General features: G+C 35.3%; 1 protein-coding gene across 1 annotated transcript; it reads right to left on the bottom strand.

Annotated features, from left to right (window-relative positions):
• Positions 1 to 186: 186 nt before the first annotated feature.
• LOC132641381 (threonine--tRNA ligase, mitochondrial 1-like) lies at positions 187 to 15,423 on the bottom strand. Its single transcript, XM_060358353.1, has 20 exons — positions 15,078 to 15,423; positions 11,255 to 11,492; positions 11,065 to 11,124; positions 10,262 to 10,351; positions 9,424 to 9,498; positions 9,190 to 9,318; positions 9,012 to 9,101; positions 8,079 to 8,167; positions 7,903 to 7,999; positions 6,558 to 6,644; positions 5,175 to 5,259; positions 4,589 to 4,683; positions 4,354 to 4,386; positions 4,192 to 4,278; positions 3,804 to 3,896; positions 3,033 to 3,125; positions 2,673 to 2,894; positions 2,490 to 2,561; positions 1,597 to 1,668; positions 187 to 601 (listed from the first exon to the last, which is right to left on the bottom strand). Exons 1-20 carry the CDS (start codon positions 15,332 to 15,334, stop codon positions 506 to 508), a joined length of 2,160 nt encoding a protein of 719 aa, XP_060214336.1. The 5' UTR covers positions 15,335 to 15,423; the 3' UTR covers positions 187 to 505.
• Positions 15,424 to 16,265: the final 842 nt, after the last annotated feature.

Raw genomic sequence — 16,265 nt, 5'->3', positions numbered from 1 at the left:
TTCTCCTGGAAAAAAATGGCAAGCCCCCATGGAGTGGGAACTGAGATTTTACTAGCAAGTAGAAGATTTAACGAACAATATATGATTCCTTATCAAGTTCTAATATTGAATGTACGTAATTGGTTGAACAGAAGATGCTATAGTACACGGACAAACAAAGAAATGTAGCAAGACTGAAATCCCATCTGACATAAAATCGATTGCATTAACGAAATGGAAAATAACAAAGACATTCTACATGGTGGAGAAATGCTGACCTATCTGGGGAAAAGAAAACTCACAAATCAATATGAGCTACCTACTTCAACTGTCGATCACAATTGAGACCATTTACCATCCCAATAGTGAGTAGAAAAAAAAATACGGGTACATTACAAAAATTCCCTGAATCTATATCAGTGTTGTAATACAAATGGCTTTCAGTTGCTGAAGAACAAAAAAAAATTTACTGTATTGGCATGCAGCATTTCTTCAGTGGTACAATGCAAGAGAAACAGTGACTCTCCTACTGAAATGATGCAACCACATCTTTGAAGTGAGTGAGGAGGCCATCAACTGTCATGACTTGATGTTCAGGCTTGTCTCTCACTCTAACGCTCACCTGAAATCATTTACATGCAAGCAAGATCAGATTTTTCCAGCAAGACTAAAGCAGTTGAATGTTGGCTACGTGAAATAAAATGAGAAAATGTATGGAGAATGCACGAAGGATTACACAAAAAAAAAACAAGAAAAACTCCCTGCAGCAAGAGCTATCGTACAGATAGTAAAAAGTGTAAAAGAAAACAGTTCCATGTCAATATGCAGAATATTTCGAATGAACCCCCCATCCCCACCCTTCTCCACTTAAGTACAGGGGTTTTGTCTGCCATGGTTCAAACCCGTGACGTGCGCCTAACCCACACATATCACGTTGTGCTCTTACAATTAGGCCAAAGTGCTGGGGGCAGGCAAAAATACAATTTACATTTAAGGAAATCAATCACTGTCTCAGTAGAAACATCTTGCCAGGGAACGTCAGACTTATCAAGCCAGAGGCGAGCTGATTGGCCACCAAAATATATTGAATACTTTTTATGTTCTTTACAAGCTCCTTCATTTTCAATTTGCAATTACTTTCATTGTGTAATGGCTTCTGAAGATCTTTCTAGGTGCCATCACAGAGAAAATTGTTGCTAAAAGCTTAAAACTTTCAGTCACGAGGAGTCCGTGACCACTGTATGCTCTCCTTTCTAGCCTTTACTTTCTAGATTTTCAAACGTGGTTGGATAAAGACAAAACAGTAATTTATAGAAAGTTAAGCGTAATTTATGTATTAGAAAATAATAAGAGTTTGAAGAAGAGGAACAACAAGAAAGCAAACAAGTGAACCACGTGACATCCAGATCATTACCAATGTTACATAAAGGAAATGATGGCTTTTGACCAATTTATTTATCAGTCCGAACTTTAGAGAGATCACAAATGCAATGGAGCCAGATAAAAGTGATCTAGATACTTTTTTATTTTATTTTGTTCAGTTGCACATTACAAAAAGATGTGTTACCAATGATGGTCAGGGAATATAGAAAAGCAAGTCAGGAACAATACAGATACCTCGCCACTACTGGCTTCCGCTTCTCCAACAACTAGAATATAGTTATATTGTGCAACTTGAGCCTCTCGTACCTGCATATACATTAACAGCCATAAACAGGCATTTCATTTTAACAGGCCAACAAAAAATTTTATTTGAGATTGAACTTGTATTGCTTGAAAGAAAACTTATCAGATCTTCAAGCATCTAGCTTCAAAGCTGAAAGCATTACGTCAATCCAATCGCAATCATGCATGCTTCGGAGTACAGGATTCGATACAACAAATTTCCATATTTACCTATTACTCTGTGGACGTATGTTACATCCTTTTTTCCTATTTTTCAGTCCCACTAGTAAACTTTGCTGGTAGCCTTTCTGAAGCCAGATGTAGCTTTCAAAATTCAGGAGAGTAGCAGTCTTTGCTAATCCTTAATACATCAACACAAGGACTTAAAGAAACATAATGTTCGTAGTTGGAAGGTCAAGTGAATCTCCAAAAGACTTAGCTTATGTCACACCCCATAGAAGATTTTCACATAGAAGTAGGTAGATCCACTTAAAAGAAGAGAAATCGAAGAAAACTGTCCATTATTGAATTTGACAAGAATTTGAAGGGCAGTATGACTATTTTCCATTACAAATTAGAAGATCAAGTTGACCGTCCTAATGATAAATTAGTGCTTTGCACAGACTTGTGAACGAGATCAAGTGTCATAACAGGTCGATTTTGCCAGGTCTTGTGGACTACTAAAGTAAACTCTCCCAACAAACAGGGAAAATTATTGTTACTTTGTCCTTATACCTAAATATTAATGTAAATTAATGATAAGTTCATACAAAAAGTGCTAAATGACATCGAACTAGAGCGACCCAGACATGCATTCTAGCTGATAAACTACATTATACACTAACCTTTTTCTGGATTGTCCTGTCACTGGTATCAACATCAACATAAAAACCAGCATCATGTATCCGCTCCCGGAGCTGAATAAAAGACAATCAAATTGTTAACGCAATTTCATAATGGATGAGCGACACAGGAAACAATAATTCATGAAACGATATTCGTTAGATGAAGTACGTAAATGTAACTACCTCAAGCGCATATGACTGGGATTTGTCGGAAACAGGGCAGACCATCGCTTGACGTGGACTAAGCCAGAAAGGCCATTTCCCCTTGAAATGCTCCAAAAGAATAGCGAACATGCGCTCAACTGACCCTAGTATAGCTCTATGTATCATGACTGGTCTCTCCCTCTTACTTTCATCTTCTGCTGAGTATGACAGGTTGAATCGTTGAGGAAGTTGGAAATCAAGCTGAAAAAGAAAAGCATTCAGATGATACTTCGCACTTGGTGCAAAAGATCTTGCTAAGAGCATAAAGGTAAATGAAATTTCAAAGGTGAATGATTTTGTTTGTGGAAATGAACCAAGGAATGTAAGACCAAATCTAACCTGCAATGTTGCACACTGGAATTTCCTTCTCATTGCATCAGAAACAGTGATATCAATTTTTGGACCGTAAAATGCTCCATCGCCTTCATTGATCTGATTGAACGGGATTCTTTTAGTAAAAGGGAAGATTAAAGCAATCACAAAAAGAAACAGCCAAAATTTACTGACACAACAGGGTGACTACCTCAATTATATAAACAGACCCCCACCCCCAAAGAACAATGGAAAATACAATTGTACTTGCACTTCACTTTCCGGACAAGTATGAAACAGTGAAGAATGTTCCATAAGTGCAACTATCTCTAATGATTATTATAACAATGAATGCATGTCGGCCTACATTTAGCAGAAATCGCTTGTAACGAATTTGATCAATGATGGAATACATAAAAGCTGTACCATTGATAACTTCAGGTTAAAAGTGAAACCAAATATCTTATACACATAGCTGATGAAAGCTAAGACACCCATTTTCTGTTGAGCAACCCAAAAAAGCTACTCCTTATGTTTCATTTTATATGAGACTATTCGATTGCGCAAAGAGTTCAAGATATTACTTTAAATAGGAAAAGAGTAAATATAAGACAATCAGAATACCTAGAACTAGTGAAAGCTCTGTAAACAAATTTATAGTAGAATGGTGTCAATATTAAGTGGACCGACATATACATTGGAAAGGAGCGAACACAAAAGAAGCACCAAAAAAATAAATGATGTCTAGAAATCTAAAAAAATCAATTTTTAAAAATCCTAAAAATATTGATAACAAACCTCCCAGGGCTTCCCGAACTCGTTCAATGCTTCTGCAAGAGCAGCTTCAGCCTTTTCCCAACTTTCCAAGTCTCCAAGATATTTTTCAGGCCTCTGCAAGTCAAAACTATGAGTGGGTATACATGGACACAAATGCACGCCAGAAATGTGTAAAATATGGAAACATTCATAAAATGCATCTTACATCACTTCCAGAAACATCAACTGCACTTGCACTTCACTTTCAGGACAAGTATGAAACAGTGAAGAATGTTCCAGAAGTGCAAGTACCTCCATAAGTGCAACTATCTCTAATGATTAGTATACCAATGAATGCATGTCGGACCTATATTTAGCATAAATCGCTTGTAACGAATTTGATCAATGATGGAAAAGATAAAAGTCGTACCGTTGATAACTTCAGGTCAAAAGTGAAACCAAATATCTTATACACATAGCTGATGAAATCTAAGCCACCCTTGACTTCATCCTTAATCTGCATTGTGAATAATATAGGTCAAACTAGTTTTCCAATTATGTAGGTTTACTGCACATATAAATCATAACCCACCTGTGACTCCCTGCAAAAGATGTGAGCATCATCCTGAGAAGTAATAGGGTTTTAAAAAAAGTTTGTATTAGCACAACAGAGTCAGTAATTAAAAAAAAAAAAAAATCGAGAATAGATTCTTCAGGAAGACACGAGGCAAATTTAAGCGTATGAACGGAAAAATTAAAACTCCTTAAGAAAACACTTGCATTATCTTCTATAAAAGATAAAAGGAAATAGAAAAATGTGACAATACCTGCTGGAATCTCCTGACACGTGTTAAACCAGTAAGTGCACCACTGGCCTCATTCCTGTGTAGAACTCCAAAGTCAGCCAGACGAAGTGGTAGCTCTGTATTGTTGAACTGTTGGTTAACCATAAGGTGTTGCTTGCAGTTGTAATGACATCAATCAGAAAGATAGAAGTACTATAAGGACAACAAAAAGTCACAAACTGAATTATGGTGCAGAGCTATGGGATGGAACTAACAGTGAGAACCAATGGCTTTTTATGAAAGATGATTATTTGAAGTGAGCATGTTGCACGTTTAAACAGCAATCCTTTTAGGTAACAAACTTTCATGAAATTTCACCCCTCAAGGTGCACTGTGTTGAGATTCTTTGAAATTTGACAAATATGACTTATTAGCATGAATATCATAGACAACACAACAACGCATTTGCAGTTACTAGTAGCACCAACACTTCAATCCTCGATGTTATCATGAAAACTTCAGACTAGGCATGCCTTAGTTTCAATAAGCTGCATGCCAGAACAATAATAAACCAAAAACATACAAGAAAATCAAGAAAGGAGAAAAGTAACTGTTGGAAAAAGCTCACCCCTGTAAGAACGAACTCTGTGATCAAATATCAAACAATGACCTGGGCAATTCATTGGCTTCAGCCCAAATTCTTGCTTTTCAATCTGCAGCATGAAGAAGCAGAAATATTATACGAATCATGGCTAGCAAAATCTGTTCAGCCATAGGCAGCACTTCTAACAAGACGATGAACTACAACTCTGGATAGGACCTATCCAATTTCAATATAAACAGAATCCTCCAACAAAAAGAAAGACGATAAAAACAGCAAAAATCTGGATGATTTGCCAGAACTAAATATCTCAAACAAGTTAAGTTTTACTTGTTTCTACTATACAATCTAGCATTTTCTATCCTAACAAAATAACCTTTTGATCAGTTATTATAATTAAATAACCTGCATGTCAATTGTGAGCATTGTAAGATATATGGAGACATACATGTCTCTTCAGTTATCAATTCGAGATTGTGTAAGCACGTTGACAGAACTACTTAAATTTTGTGTGGAACATTTTTATGCATGGAAGGAAATTGGAATTACTAGATAATTTGTACTTGATATATTTCTGTTTCTAAAATATTATTACTCTACCCGCAAGGGTGGCTCAGTAGGTTGAGCATGGGGCTTTCATAATGGAGGTCTCAGGTTCGAAACCCCCTACGTACGACAGCAGGGGATTTGCCTTCTGGGTCGAGCTCGTCGCATCAGGCTTGCCTAGTGCGGGTTACCTCTCCTGTGTGGTTTGCGAGCTATTGCACAGGAGCTGGGTTTACACTGTGCGCACCCGAAGGGTAGCGGCTGCGGGTTCCCATGTCATCAAAAAAAAAATCTTACTCTCTGATGTTTATTGAATTTAAACTACTTATCCTAGATAAATCTATAACTGATTTCAAAATCTTAGAAGCATGTAATATGACCATAGATCTTCAACTATCACTGTTCACTAGGGACTGATATAATGACTGTTAAGACAGAATTGAGCAAGAGGAAACTTCAAAAAGCTATGTAATATAACAATCTTTGGCTACCCAAAAAGTACTTCCTCCATTCCAATTTATATAATACTTTTCCATTTTGAAACGTTCCAAAATGTTTTATGCCATTTGTAACTTTCACCTAAGTTGCTCGGACTCAAATACAGGTGCGGATCAAAAAAGTCGGATTTTTCATCACATAAATTTTAGGATTCGAGGTTATGGATCCGAGTGCAGATACGGGTGTTGGGATACGACCAATAAATGCATATTACGACATATAAAGTATATATCTCGATTAATTAAAGCTATTGAAGTAAACCAATATGATTTAATTCTTTATAGACACCTAATATTTTTTTCATAAGATATCTCGTGTAAAAGATATATATATTAATATATATACTACATGAGGGTAGTAAGTTACCTCAAACACAAACATGTTCTCCTTGTAATTTGCAGCATGACCAGAAGTTTCCCACAATTGCATGTTGTACATATTTGGACTCCAAACCTGCATAACTCACGTATCAAGACAAGCAGTCATAAACAGAATGACACACAAATCTATAGATTGAGGTTCAACAGTCACTTCCTACTTCAAGAAGAGGGAGAAAGGAAAAAAGAGAAAAAGAGGAGGCAAATCACAGGCCAAGAGGAAAAGGAGAGAAGAAAATATCTTGTCATATGGAGCATGGATGCAAAGACGATATTGCATGGACACAGGAGCATGTCCGACACATTTTTTGTTTTAGTGCATTTATCATTTAAGGACACATGAATCCTCCAGTTACAAGTGTCCCTTTATTAAATAATGAGATCTGATTTTCAGACACCAATATGCCTTATCCCTGACAACGAAATATTGGATTTGGAGTCGGTGTAATAAAAACGTTTGAAATAAAATTATTAAGGTCAAACAGACTGCCAAAGCTTCCACATTCACCACCTTTGGAGCTCAATGATGATAGAGAACACAAAATTGAAACTCAAAGAACAACCATGATTCGTTGTAGTAGTAGTAGGAGTAGAAGAAGAAGCAAAGAACCTGCTGCAAAGAAGAAAAAGAACTTCCACCTTTACTGTACCGCTAATAGGCTAATACACTTTGTTGTTTCCCAGAGTTATAATGTCCTCCTCAAGTCTATGGCTGTTTTGCTCATTCTTTACTTTGTTCTAACATCTGCTTTTTTTCCTTTCCCTCTATTATATTTAGCTTACTACTGCACTTCTTTCCAATATATTTTATTTGTTACTTGGTGCTATTAGGATGCTCAAAGAAGAATTATGGGCATGTTTCATTTTATTTATCTTTGGAATTTTGCAGTTACTGATACTTTTTGCAATTTCCATTTAGGCGTACATACTATTATAAAATTTATCTATTAAAGGGGTTTCATTCGAGTCATGCCTCCATCTTTAAAATTGGTGTATTTGTGCAAAGGTCTGTCACTGACATCACCCACGTGTCTGCATCCTAGCTACTTTGGTCTAATCTATGGATGTATTGTAAATGAATAATTTACGAACCAGAGGATCTCTTTGTCCAGAGGGCAGAACGAATTCAGTCCACTAACAATTAGGAGTGAACTATCCCCCTCAAATGAAATTAAGAAATAAATGCAACTTTAAAAAGGAAACAGTTTCTGCAAATGTCCAGATTGAACTCCAGCCACCAATAGTCCGTGCAGTCCAAAACTAAACTTCCATTGTTCAGGTCTGAATTTCAAAACAATCCTTGCAACCAATATGAAGAAGTACAAGCAATTTACCTCCTCATAGCCTCTCTTCCAATACTGTTTCTTTATGAACTCCAGCAGTTTGTTGCAAACTCGAGCACCATGTGGAAGAAAGAAGCAACTTCCAGGGCTGAAATGCAAAAATTTCATTTAAATATTATGAAATAACTTTCATCTATATTGGGAACTACAATAATTGCATGGTTTACCTTAATGGATGAAAAAAGAAAAGCTCCTGCTTCTTAGTCAGCTCTCTGTGATCGTATTTCTTTGCTTCCTCCAGCATTTTGAGGTATTCCTATAATAAAGATTTTTTTATTAAAGCTCCTCACAGGAAGCAGCTATTATCCTTTTCTCTTTCCTCGGGACAGCAGTAATACTCAACATCTTTTGCTTTTACTGATAGATCAAATATTTGTTCATTAATTCATCAAGCTAAAAATCAAATAATGTACAATGATATGTGAGCTACTCTTGATCTCCTATCAAGAGTACTCAACTATCTCGGAAAAAGTTCAATTTTCACCAAAATATAGATGAAACAAAAAGGTTTCTTTAAATTCCTTCGATTCTTCTAAATATATTTGCCTATTATTCTCATTTCATATAATCCAAAAAAGGCATAATGTGCTTGCTTTTCATGCTTAAAGGGATGTAAAAAAAACAAGAAAAAGCATCAGAAAAAGGCTGAAAACTTGCTAAACAAGCTAGAGAAAACAAATTCTAAAGAGCTGGGCAGAACGTAACAAATTACGAGTCACAAGAGGTGACACTGATGCATTTGATGGATTCACTTTGCAACACTGGGAATTTAAATATGAGCAAAGCATTTGTCAAATATTATCACTCAAAAACAATTTTGAGATCCAAACCGTCTCACACTAAATAAGGGATTATTTCCTCTTTTTCCACCATCCATTTTCCTTTCCTTTTTTCTTTTTAAAAGGGAAGGCAGATATGGAAGGATATGAAAATTAAGTGGTCAGCAGTTTCATAAGCTTTTTATTTTATGAAGCAGGCAGAAGATCAAAGTAAGAACCAAAAACTATGCAGCCCGATTTTTCAAGTCAACTTCCAGCACCTTCTTGCTGCTGAATATCAACAAACTATCTTTAACAATCAAACTAGCCTTTAAACGTCACCTTCAACCGTTTCTGATCTGGAAAAGATATTCCATAAACTCTTTGCAAGCTTTCACGGTCCTTATCTCCTCTCCAATATGCTGATGAAGCCTAGAATAATTAGATTGATCAGAAAAGATCGAATCAACACATATAAGCTAGCTGACACTTTCTTCTATGAGGATATGCAGCAACTCACCTTTGTACAGGTAAATGCTTTAACAAAAGATGTATTTGGTATATGGGGACCACGGCAAAGATCGACCAAGGGTCCACATCTATATACTGTGATTGTTTTATCTTCAGGTAAATCGTTGATGATTTCAACCTAATAAAAAGATGGGGAAAATAAATTAAGATGTGAGCTTCCATAAAAATGGTACAAACAGGAAAAGCCTGGGAGGATCAAGACTGCAGATTGTAGCAATTCAACCTTAAACCTATTATCAGAGAATATATCGAGAGCTTGTTGCCGTGAAACTTCGATGCGTTCAAAAGGTTGTTTCTCCTGAGATATAAGGAAAAAGTTAGCTCCATGTTGAATATAATGCAGGAAAATCAAACAAAATACTGCATCAACTGGAAAGAGCACCTTAGTAATTGCTTGGAAGCAGATTAGAGAAGATCAACTCTTTAGGTGCTCACTAAGTGATGACAAAGATCTCCAACAGCCCCTATCAGGCTTACATCACTATATCCTACAATTTGCTATAACCTTATGGTTCCATCCTTGATTAGGTATGTAAGAAGGATCATAAAGGAAAGAAGATTTCATTTAAGGTAGGGCTACAATCAAGACCAATTAAATAATTTACTGTGTCTAGCTGTGTCCACCACATGTATAGATACTTAGACAATGGTCTTGCTTTGGTGAATATTATTAAACTGGGTCAGACAGACTTCAATGACTATCTTAACTAAAGAGTTCCTCTTAAAAAATTCAGCTATTAGCAAAGCCTGTTCTTACATGAATTTATTTGAAAAGAGACATGCACAAATCATTTAGATCTGTTGAATGTATTTTCCTTTTTACCAACTTCCTAACCATACAGCTGGAAAAAGTAACTTTTTACTGAGTTAACAATCACATAGCAATCAACAGAAACGTGATACTCAACGATAAAAAGTTTAATCCCTTTTTAGAAACACCAGAAAGAGAAACTCCAAAAGAAAAAAAACACAAGTGGAAATATAAAATCCAAGCGGAAACAAGTATTTGCACTATATGCTCATCAGATCAAAGGGGAATTTGACAGATAAAAGAGTACTACCGAAACAGCTCTTGCTGCCTCCTGATTAATCCGTTTAAAATGATCCTCATTTAATCCCAGATCACCATAAAAGGCATCATAGTAGAAACCCTGCAGTGGAAGTTTTGACATGTCATAACAGGTTAGAAGAAATATTACTGACTATAGAATAAGCTACAATGATAGTGAGCCCTGCCAGCAATCTGTGGTCCACGAGGAGGGAAGGTAGTGAAACACTGTTAATCTAATTTTGCTTCATTCAGGGAATATCGCTTCCTTGAGAAGTCAGTCCACCAGAAAGATTTCAGGCTAAAATGATAGTACAGAGGTTAAAGCTTCATGGGCTTTTTCTTCTGATGGCTTCTTTCATCTGGAAAATCAACATATGTTTTGGCTGCATGGAAGCAATACGAAAGGTGGGATGTAGAACTGTCCAAAGTTCTGACCAGGATATCAACTATCAAATAAAATGGTCAGGCAATAAATACCAACTGACGTTAAATTACTTTTGGGGAACTACTTTGTACCATTAGCTAGCTAGCTGATGTTTTCACTTTTAATCAATCCACAAGGAAGAAATCGATAACTTTGCCAAGCCAAAAGCCATGTAACTAAAAAGTTCATGCCACGACTTAGACCGCAGAACTTATCAATCAACCGGCAACTATGCTTCTAAGCAATCGACTACGTTGATCCCGCCATATTGACCCCGCCCTGTTCAGGATCATTCTTTCCAATACTAAATATTTTTCTCGCATTTCAGAGCACATCTAAACTTCCAAAAAATAAACTCAATATTTAACGATTAGGCAAACATAATATACCTCTCCTCTTGTTGTACACGGTCCAATACACAATTTGCATCCATATGTCCTCTCCACCGACTAAGAAAACCACAAAATAGAACATAAACAAAAGCAAAAATGAGCATAGCAAGAATTCTGCAGTAAAAAATTCTGAAAATCATAACTTGATGAAGACAGAACCACAATGTGGTAGACAAAAGATTAAAACCTCGCCAAGAATGTGAGCACTCGAGTGCCAAAACGTGTCGCGACCCTCATCACTGTCAAAGGTGAAGAGCTCTAGCCTACAATCACCTTCCAACGGCCTCAACAAATCCCAAAGCACCCCGTTCACCTTTGCGATCAACGCATTTGAAGCCAAGCTTTTCGATATCTCCTTTGCTATATCCAATGGCGTGGTATTCCATTTCTTCCCCACCTTAATTGTCCCATTCGGTAACTCAATCCTAAGTGAACACCATTGTAACCCAAGTTCAAATTTTTTGATAAAGTACACCCAAAATTTTAACTTGAAAGAAAAAATTTATTATCAAATTATTGTTCCCTTTGTCCAGAAAAGGGGTCAATTCAAAGTACTAATTTGCAGCGTAAATTCAAACATCATTCCTAAAATCTTTATTAAAAAAAATATAGAAAATTTAAAAATTACTCCCTCTGTTCCTTATTGCTTGTCCTTTATATGAAAAATAGATTTCCTCTTTACTTGTTCATCTTAGCAAATCAAGAGAGATTTATTATTTTCTTCTACTATTACCCTTATCATTAAATAACTATGGTACTAGTAGTCAAACTTAGATTTCCAAAGCATAGTTAATAAGGTTAATTTACTAAAGTAGACCGCTAATAAATACTCCCTCCGGTCCATTTTACTTGTCATGGTTACTATAAATATTTGGTCCAAGATACTTGTCATTTAGAAAATCAAGCTAAAATTAATTATCTTTTTCCACCTTTACCCCTACTTTAATGAATGTGGAGAGGATCAATGTAGTGAAATGAAGAGTAGTACTCCCTCCGTCTCAAATTATATGTCGCTTTTTTGTTGTACACGCCCCTTAAGAAATAATAATTTAGAGGAGTATTTGACCTACTTTACCCTCATTTATATCTAAGTTATAATCTATCTCTATTAAATGTTTACTCTCTATTAAATGTTTACTCTATTTATGTGTCATCTCCGTTAATGACAAAATTCTACTAAGGGTAAAATGGAGAAAAAATAATTAATCATGCCTTGAACTTCTAAAACTACAAATCATTTGAGACAACTATTTTTAGTAATCACGACAGATAATTTGAGACGGAGTATTAACTTGGCATCAAGAAATAAATATGGATGGTTTAGTCAAATTATCCTTTTAGTTAATGTTTTGTTAATGGGTGTGCAAAAGGAAAATACGACAAGTAAATGGACCGTAGGGAGTACTTTTTTCAGGGGAGTTACAAGTCAACATGGGCCAATTAGAAAGGAACGACCGAGGGAGTACATAACTATACAAATAGCGATAAATCATTCTTTTTTCAATTAAATTTTGGGGTGAACTAACATCAACTTAACTTTTTTAACCACCTAAAAAGGTACTATAAAATGCAAACTTTTACAATAGAAGATGTTTGACAAATACGCAATTATATAAAGTTAAGCGACTTTCCAAACAGTGGTAAATGGTACTCCCTCCGTACTATTTCCTTTTTAGTCCAACGCAAAAAGAATGGCACATTCCTACATTTAATAACAATTTTAACTTTAACCAAAAAAACCATTTTACCCTTAATGAAGTTATTTATAGCCACACAAATATGTATGACTTATTTTAAACCACAAATTTCAAAAGTCTTCCTTTCTTTCTTAGACTCTTTTGGATCATTGTTACCATCGTTTCATAGGTTACTGTAATGTATTGTATTGTACTATACTCCCTCTAGATCAAAAAGAGTGTCCATTATTGTTTACTAAAATGCCCTAAACTATTGTAAATACTAAATTTATCAATAATTACTGATAAAATAATTTAAGACAACTTCTTTCTGCTAATTTGTCACAAATTATGAATTGTCAAATATATTAAGCTGTTACATTCATGCAAATTCTAACAAAATTAATGACAACAGGTTATTAATATTAAAAATAATAATGAGTACACTTTTTTTCATTAGAAGTTGAAGAGAAAAAAAAAACTCAAGCCAAAATCAAACACAATTAAATTCATGCAACTGAGTGTATGAACATAATCTATTAACAAATGCTACTAGAATATTATCTGCTCCACTTTTTCTTTTCTTTTTTTAAATGCAACTGAAACACAATTATCTTCAAAAAATATTTCTAAAAAGTTTATTTTCTTTTAAAATAAAAAACATGGTACAGAACTGGATAAGCATATGTAAACGTCCATTAAGGAGACAATGACTGAATTGTGCAAGGACAATGCTGCCTGCAGTTTCTTCTAGTAAAAGTTCAGCAAATCTATATTCGACTCACAAAGACAAGGTTAAAATACTCAGTGTCACAAAATGACAAGTGTACAAGAAGTTAACGATGCAGAAGAAGGAAGACATAGGGTAGGTTATTTGGGTGGAGTTAAATAATATAGGGTAAAGGGTAAAATAAGATTATGAAATATTAAGTAAGGGCATAATTGGAACGAGAAATTAGATAACGGTGGGATAACACCAAATCGGTTGTTACATAAATGGGCCTTTCCGTTGTGACGTAACGACGGATTTAACAATACGATACAATACATTTTAAATAACAATCAAAACAAACATTGTATTTTTAATAACGATACAATATGATACAATGGGTAACAACGATCGAAACATAGTGTTAACCTCTGTACACCTTCACATTAATTGAGACATAGGGAGCAATGCATAACATAAAACAATTAAGGAACAAAAATATGCAGAATGTATCAAAATGCTGGTCTTAAACAAGCTAGGTGGAAAGTTGGAATTAAAGAGATGCGAAAAAAGGAAAGAAACATTCTTTTTCAAACGGATTAAAAAGGAAAGTAAGACAAACAAACTAAAACGCACAGAGTACTATAAATGGCAATCTTTTACAATAAAAGATATTTAACAAATACGCAAAAAAAAAAAAAAAAAAAAGTCAAGCGACTAGTGGTAAATGGTCATGCATAAGATAAAACAATTTAGGAAGGAATAGAGGTGTTACTTGATAGGATCAGGAGAGAGTGAAGGGCATCGAACGCATTGGTGATTTCTATATTTAATACGCCATCCGTTTCAATTTATGTGAACCTATTTGCTTATTAGTCTGTGTCAAAAAGAATGACCTCTTTCTATATTTGAAAACAATTTACCTTTATTTAATGATGTATAGTCACACAAAATATATGTGCCCAGTCAAATGGGTTCACATAAATTGAAACAAAGGGAGTAACAATTTAACTTTAAAATGCTCATTGTACCCTTAATAATGATATGATTTATAACCACACAAATATATCTGACTTATTTTAAACCGCAAGTTTCAAAAGTAACTACGTGCCCAAACATGTATAAGATAAAACAATATAAGAAAAATATAGAATGGTTACTTGATAGGATCAGGAGAGAGTGAAGGGCATTGAACTCATTGTTTCCATATTTAATAACAATTTAACTTTAAGATGCCCATTCTGCCCTTAATAATAAGGTGATTTATAGTCACACAAATATCTAATAACTTATTTTAGAGCACAAGTTTCAAAAGCAACTACGTTCGCCCAGACTAACACGTTCACATAAAATTGTGGTATAACTAATCCTGAAATTGTAGTGTTATTATATCCCTGTGAGAGGGGAGGAATAAATAATCCCGGAATAACTAATCCTGAATAACTTGTTTCCAACCAACGCCCCTTAATGAGGTGATTTATAGTCACACAAATATCTAATAACTTATTTCAAAGCACAAGTTTCAAAAATAACTACGTGGCGGTAGACTAACACGTTCACATAAATTGGTACACAGGGAGTAATGTACATAAGATAAAAGAAAAAAAAAAGATAAGAGCGGTTACTGGATAGGATCAGGAGAGAGTGAAAGGCGTTGAAGGCGTTGTTGATTCTGTATAGATTCGAATAGTGCTATACGTCTAGGTATCACATTCTGTAAATAACTTTCGTCTATTGGGTAGTTGGCCGCCATACTAACTGTTGCCGGCGGATATGACAAATAACGGCGGCGGAGGTGGAGGAAAGAGTGATTACACGGCGGAGGACGGCGGCGGCGGAGAGATTGAGTGAAGAGGAGGCGCCAATAAGAAGACAGCAGCATATAGAGGGAAAGAGTTTTAAGGGGGGGACTTGTTTCAGGGTTTTATTACTTGTTCTTAACGTCGTCGTTTTGAATGTGGATCGTGGATTGTAGCGTGGGGAGCAAGCAATGGCCCGATTTAGTTGGGGTTTCATACGGGGAATTCGCAGGAATCTCCCTTATTCGGGTGGTTTTTAACTTTTGTCCCTCAAATTGTCTGTCTTTAATTTTTATCCTTTGCCTATAATACCTTGAGTTTGAATCACAGCTTAGGTAATAAAAAATTAAAAAAAATTGCAAGATAAGTCTTTTGAAAAAGTCTGTCTTATGCGGCATAGGGTGCCCTAAGGCATAACTAAAGTTTTATCGGATCCGACAGAGGTTGCCTTGTAAGAGAGGCTTTTAGTTATGCGCTAAGGAAACATATGCCGCATAAAGCAGACTTTTCCCAAAGCCTTGCGTTGTGAATTTTTTTTTTTATTGAGCAGGAGTTCGAATCCAAACCTCGAGTTTTGACACTTTTTTAAGCGAAAGATAAAAATTAAAGACCAGCAATTTGAGGGCCAAAAGTTAAAAGACCGTCCCAAAAGAACGACAATCCGTGCAAAAAAAATGGTTTGATACTATATAGTTTGGGCTCAGGATAAAATGGGTTTGCATTGGTCTCTGTTCATTTTGGACGACTTCGATGAAAGTCCCTTTCAAATAGTTTTGCACTAATAACACGTCCCTTTTGTAATTGAAATATAGTTACTGTCATGGTGTTTTAAGAGTTTTAAATTTTATAGATGAATTTTATGATAATTTCCTACTGCTTGACTAATGACAGCATGTGACAGTAACTATTTTCTAGTTACAAGACTAAAAAAATTTAGCTAGTTGTAAATTTTATCCAATATTTTTGTTCATTTCATTGTTGCAAGTTATGTCCTTGCGTTGTCTCCGATTAGAA

The sequence above is a fragment of the Lycium barbarum genome, chromosome 5 (assembly GCF_019175385.1).
Source record: "Lycium barbarum isolate Lr01 chromosome 5, ASM1917538v2, whole genome shotgun sequence".
NCBI lineage: Eukaryota > Viridiplantae > Streptophyta > Magnoliopsida > Solanales > Solanaceae > Lycium > Lycium barbarum.
Note: the sequence above shows the minus strand (reverse complement) of the source record. Positions and strands in the feature narration are given on the sequence as shown.

Excerpts from the sequence above, each read along its gene's own strand:
- LOC132641381 (XM_060358353.1), bottom strand. The coding sequence starts at position 15,334 with ATGCTGCTGTCTTCTTATTGGCGCCTCCTCTTCACTCAATCTCTCCGC. Across the intron at positions 8,168-9,011 it reads CAGATCAGAAACGGTTGAAG|GAATACCTCAAAATGCTGGA; the intron begins GTGACGTTTAAA and ends TCTTTATTATAG. Across the intron at positions 3,897-4,191 it reads TTGACCTGAAGTTATCAACG|AGGCCTGAAAAATATCTTGG; the intron begins GTACGACTTTTA and ends TTTGACTTGCAG.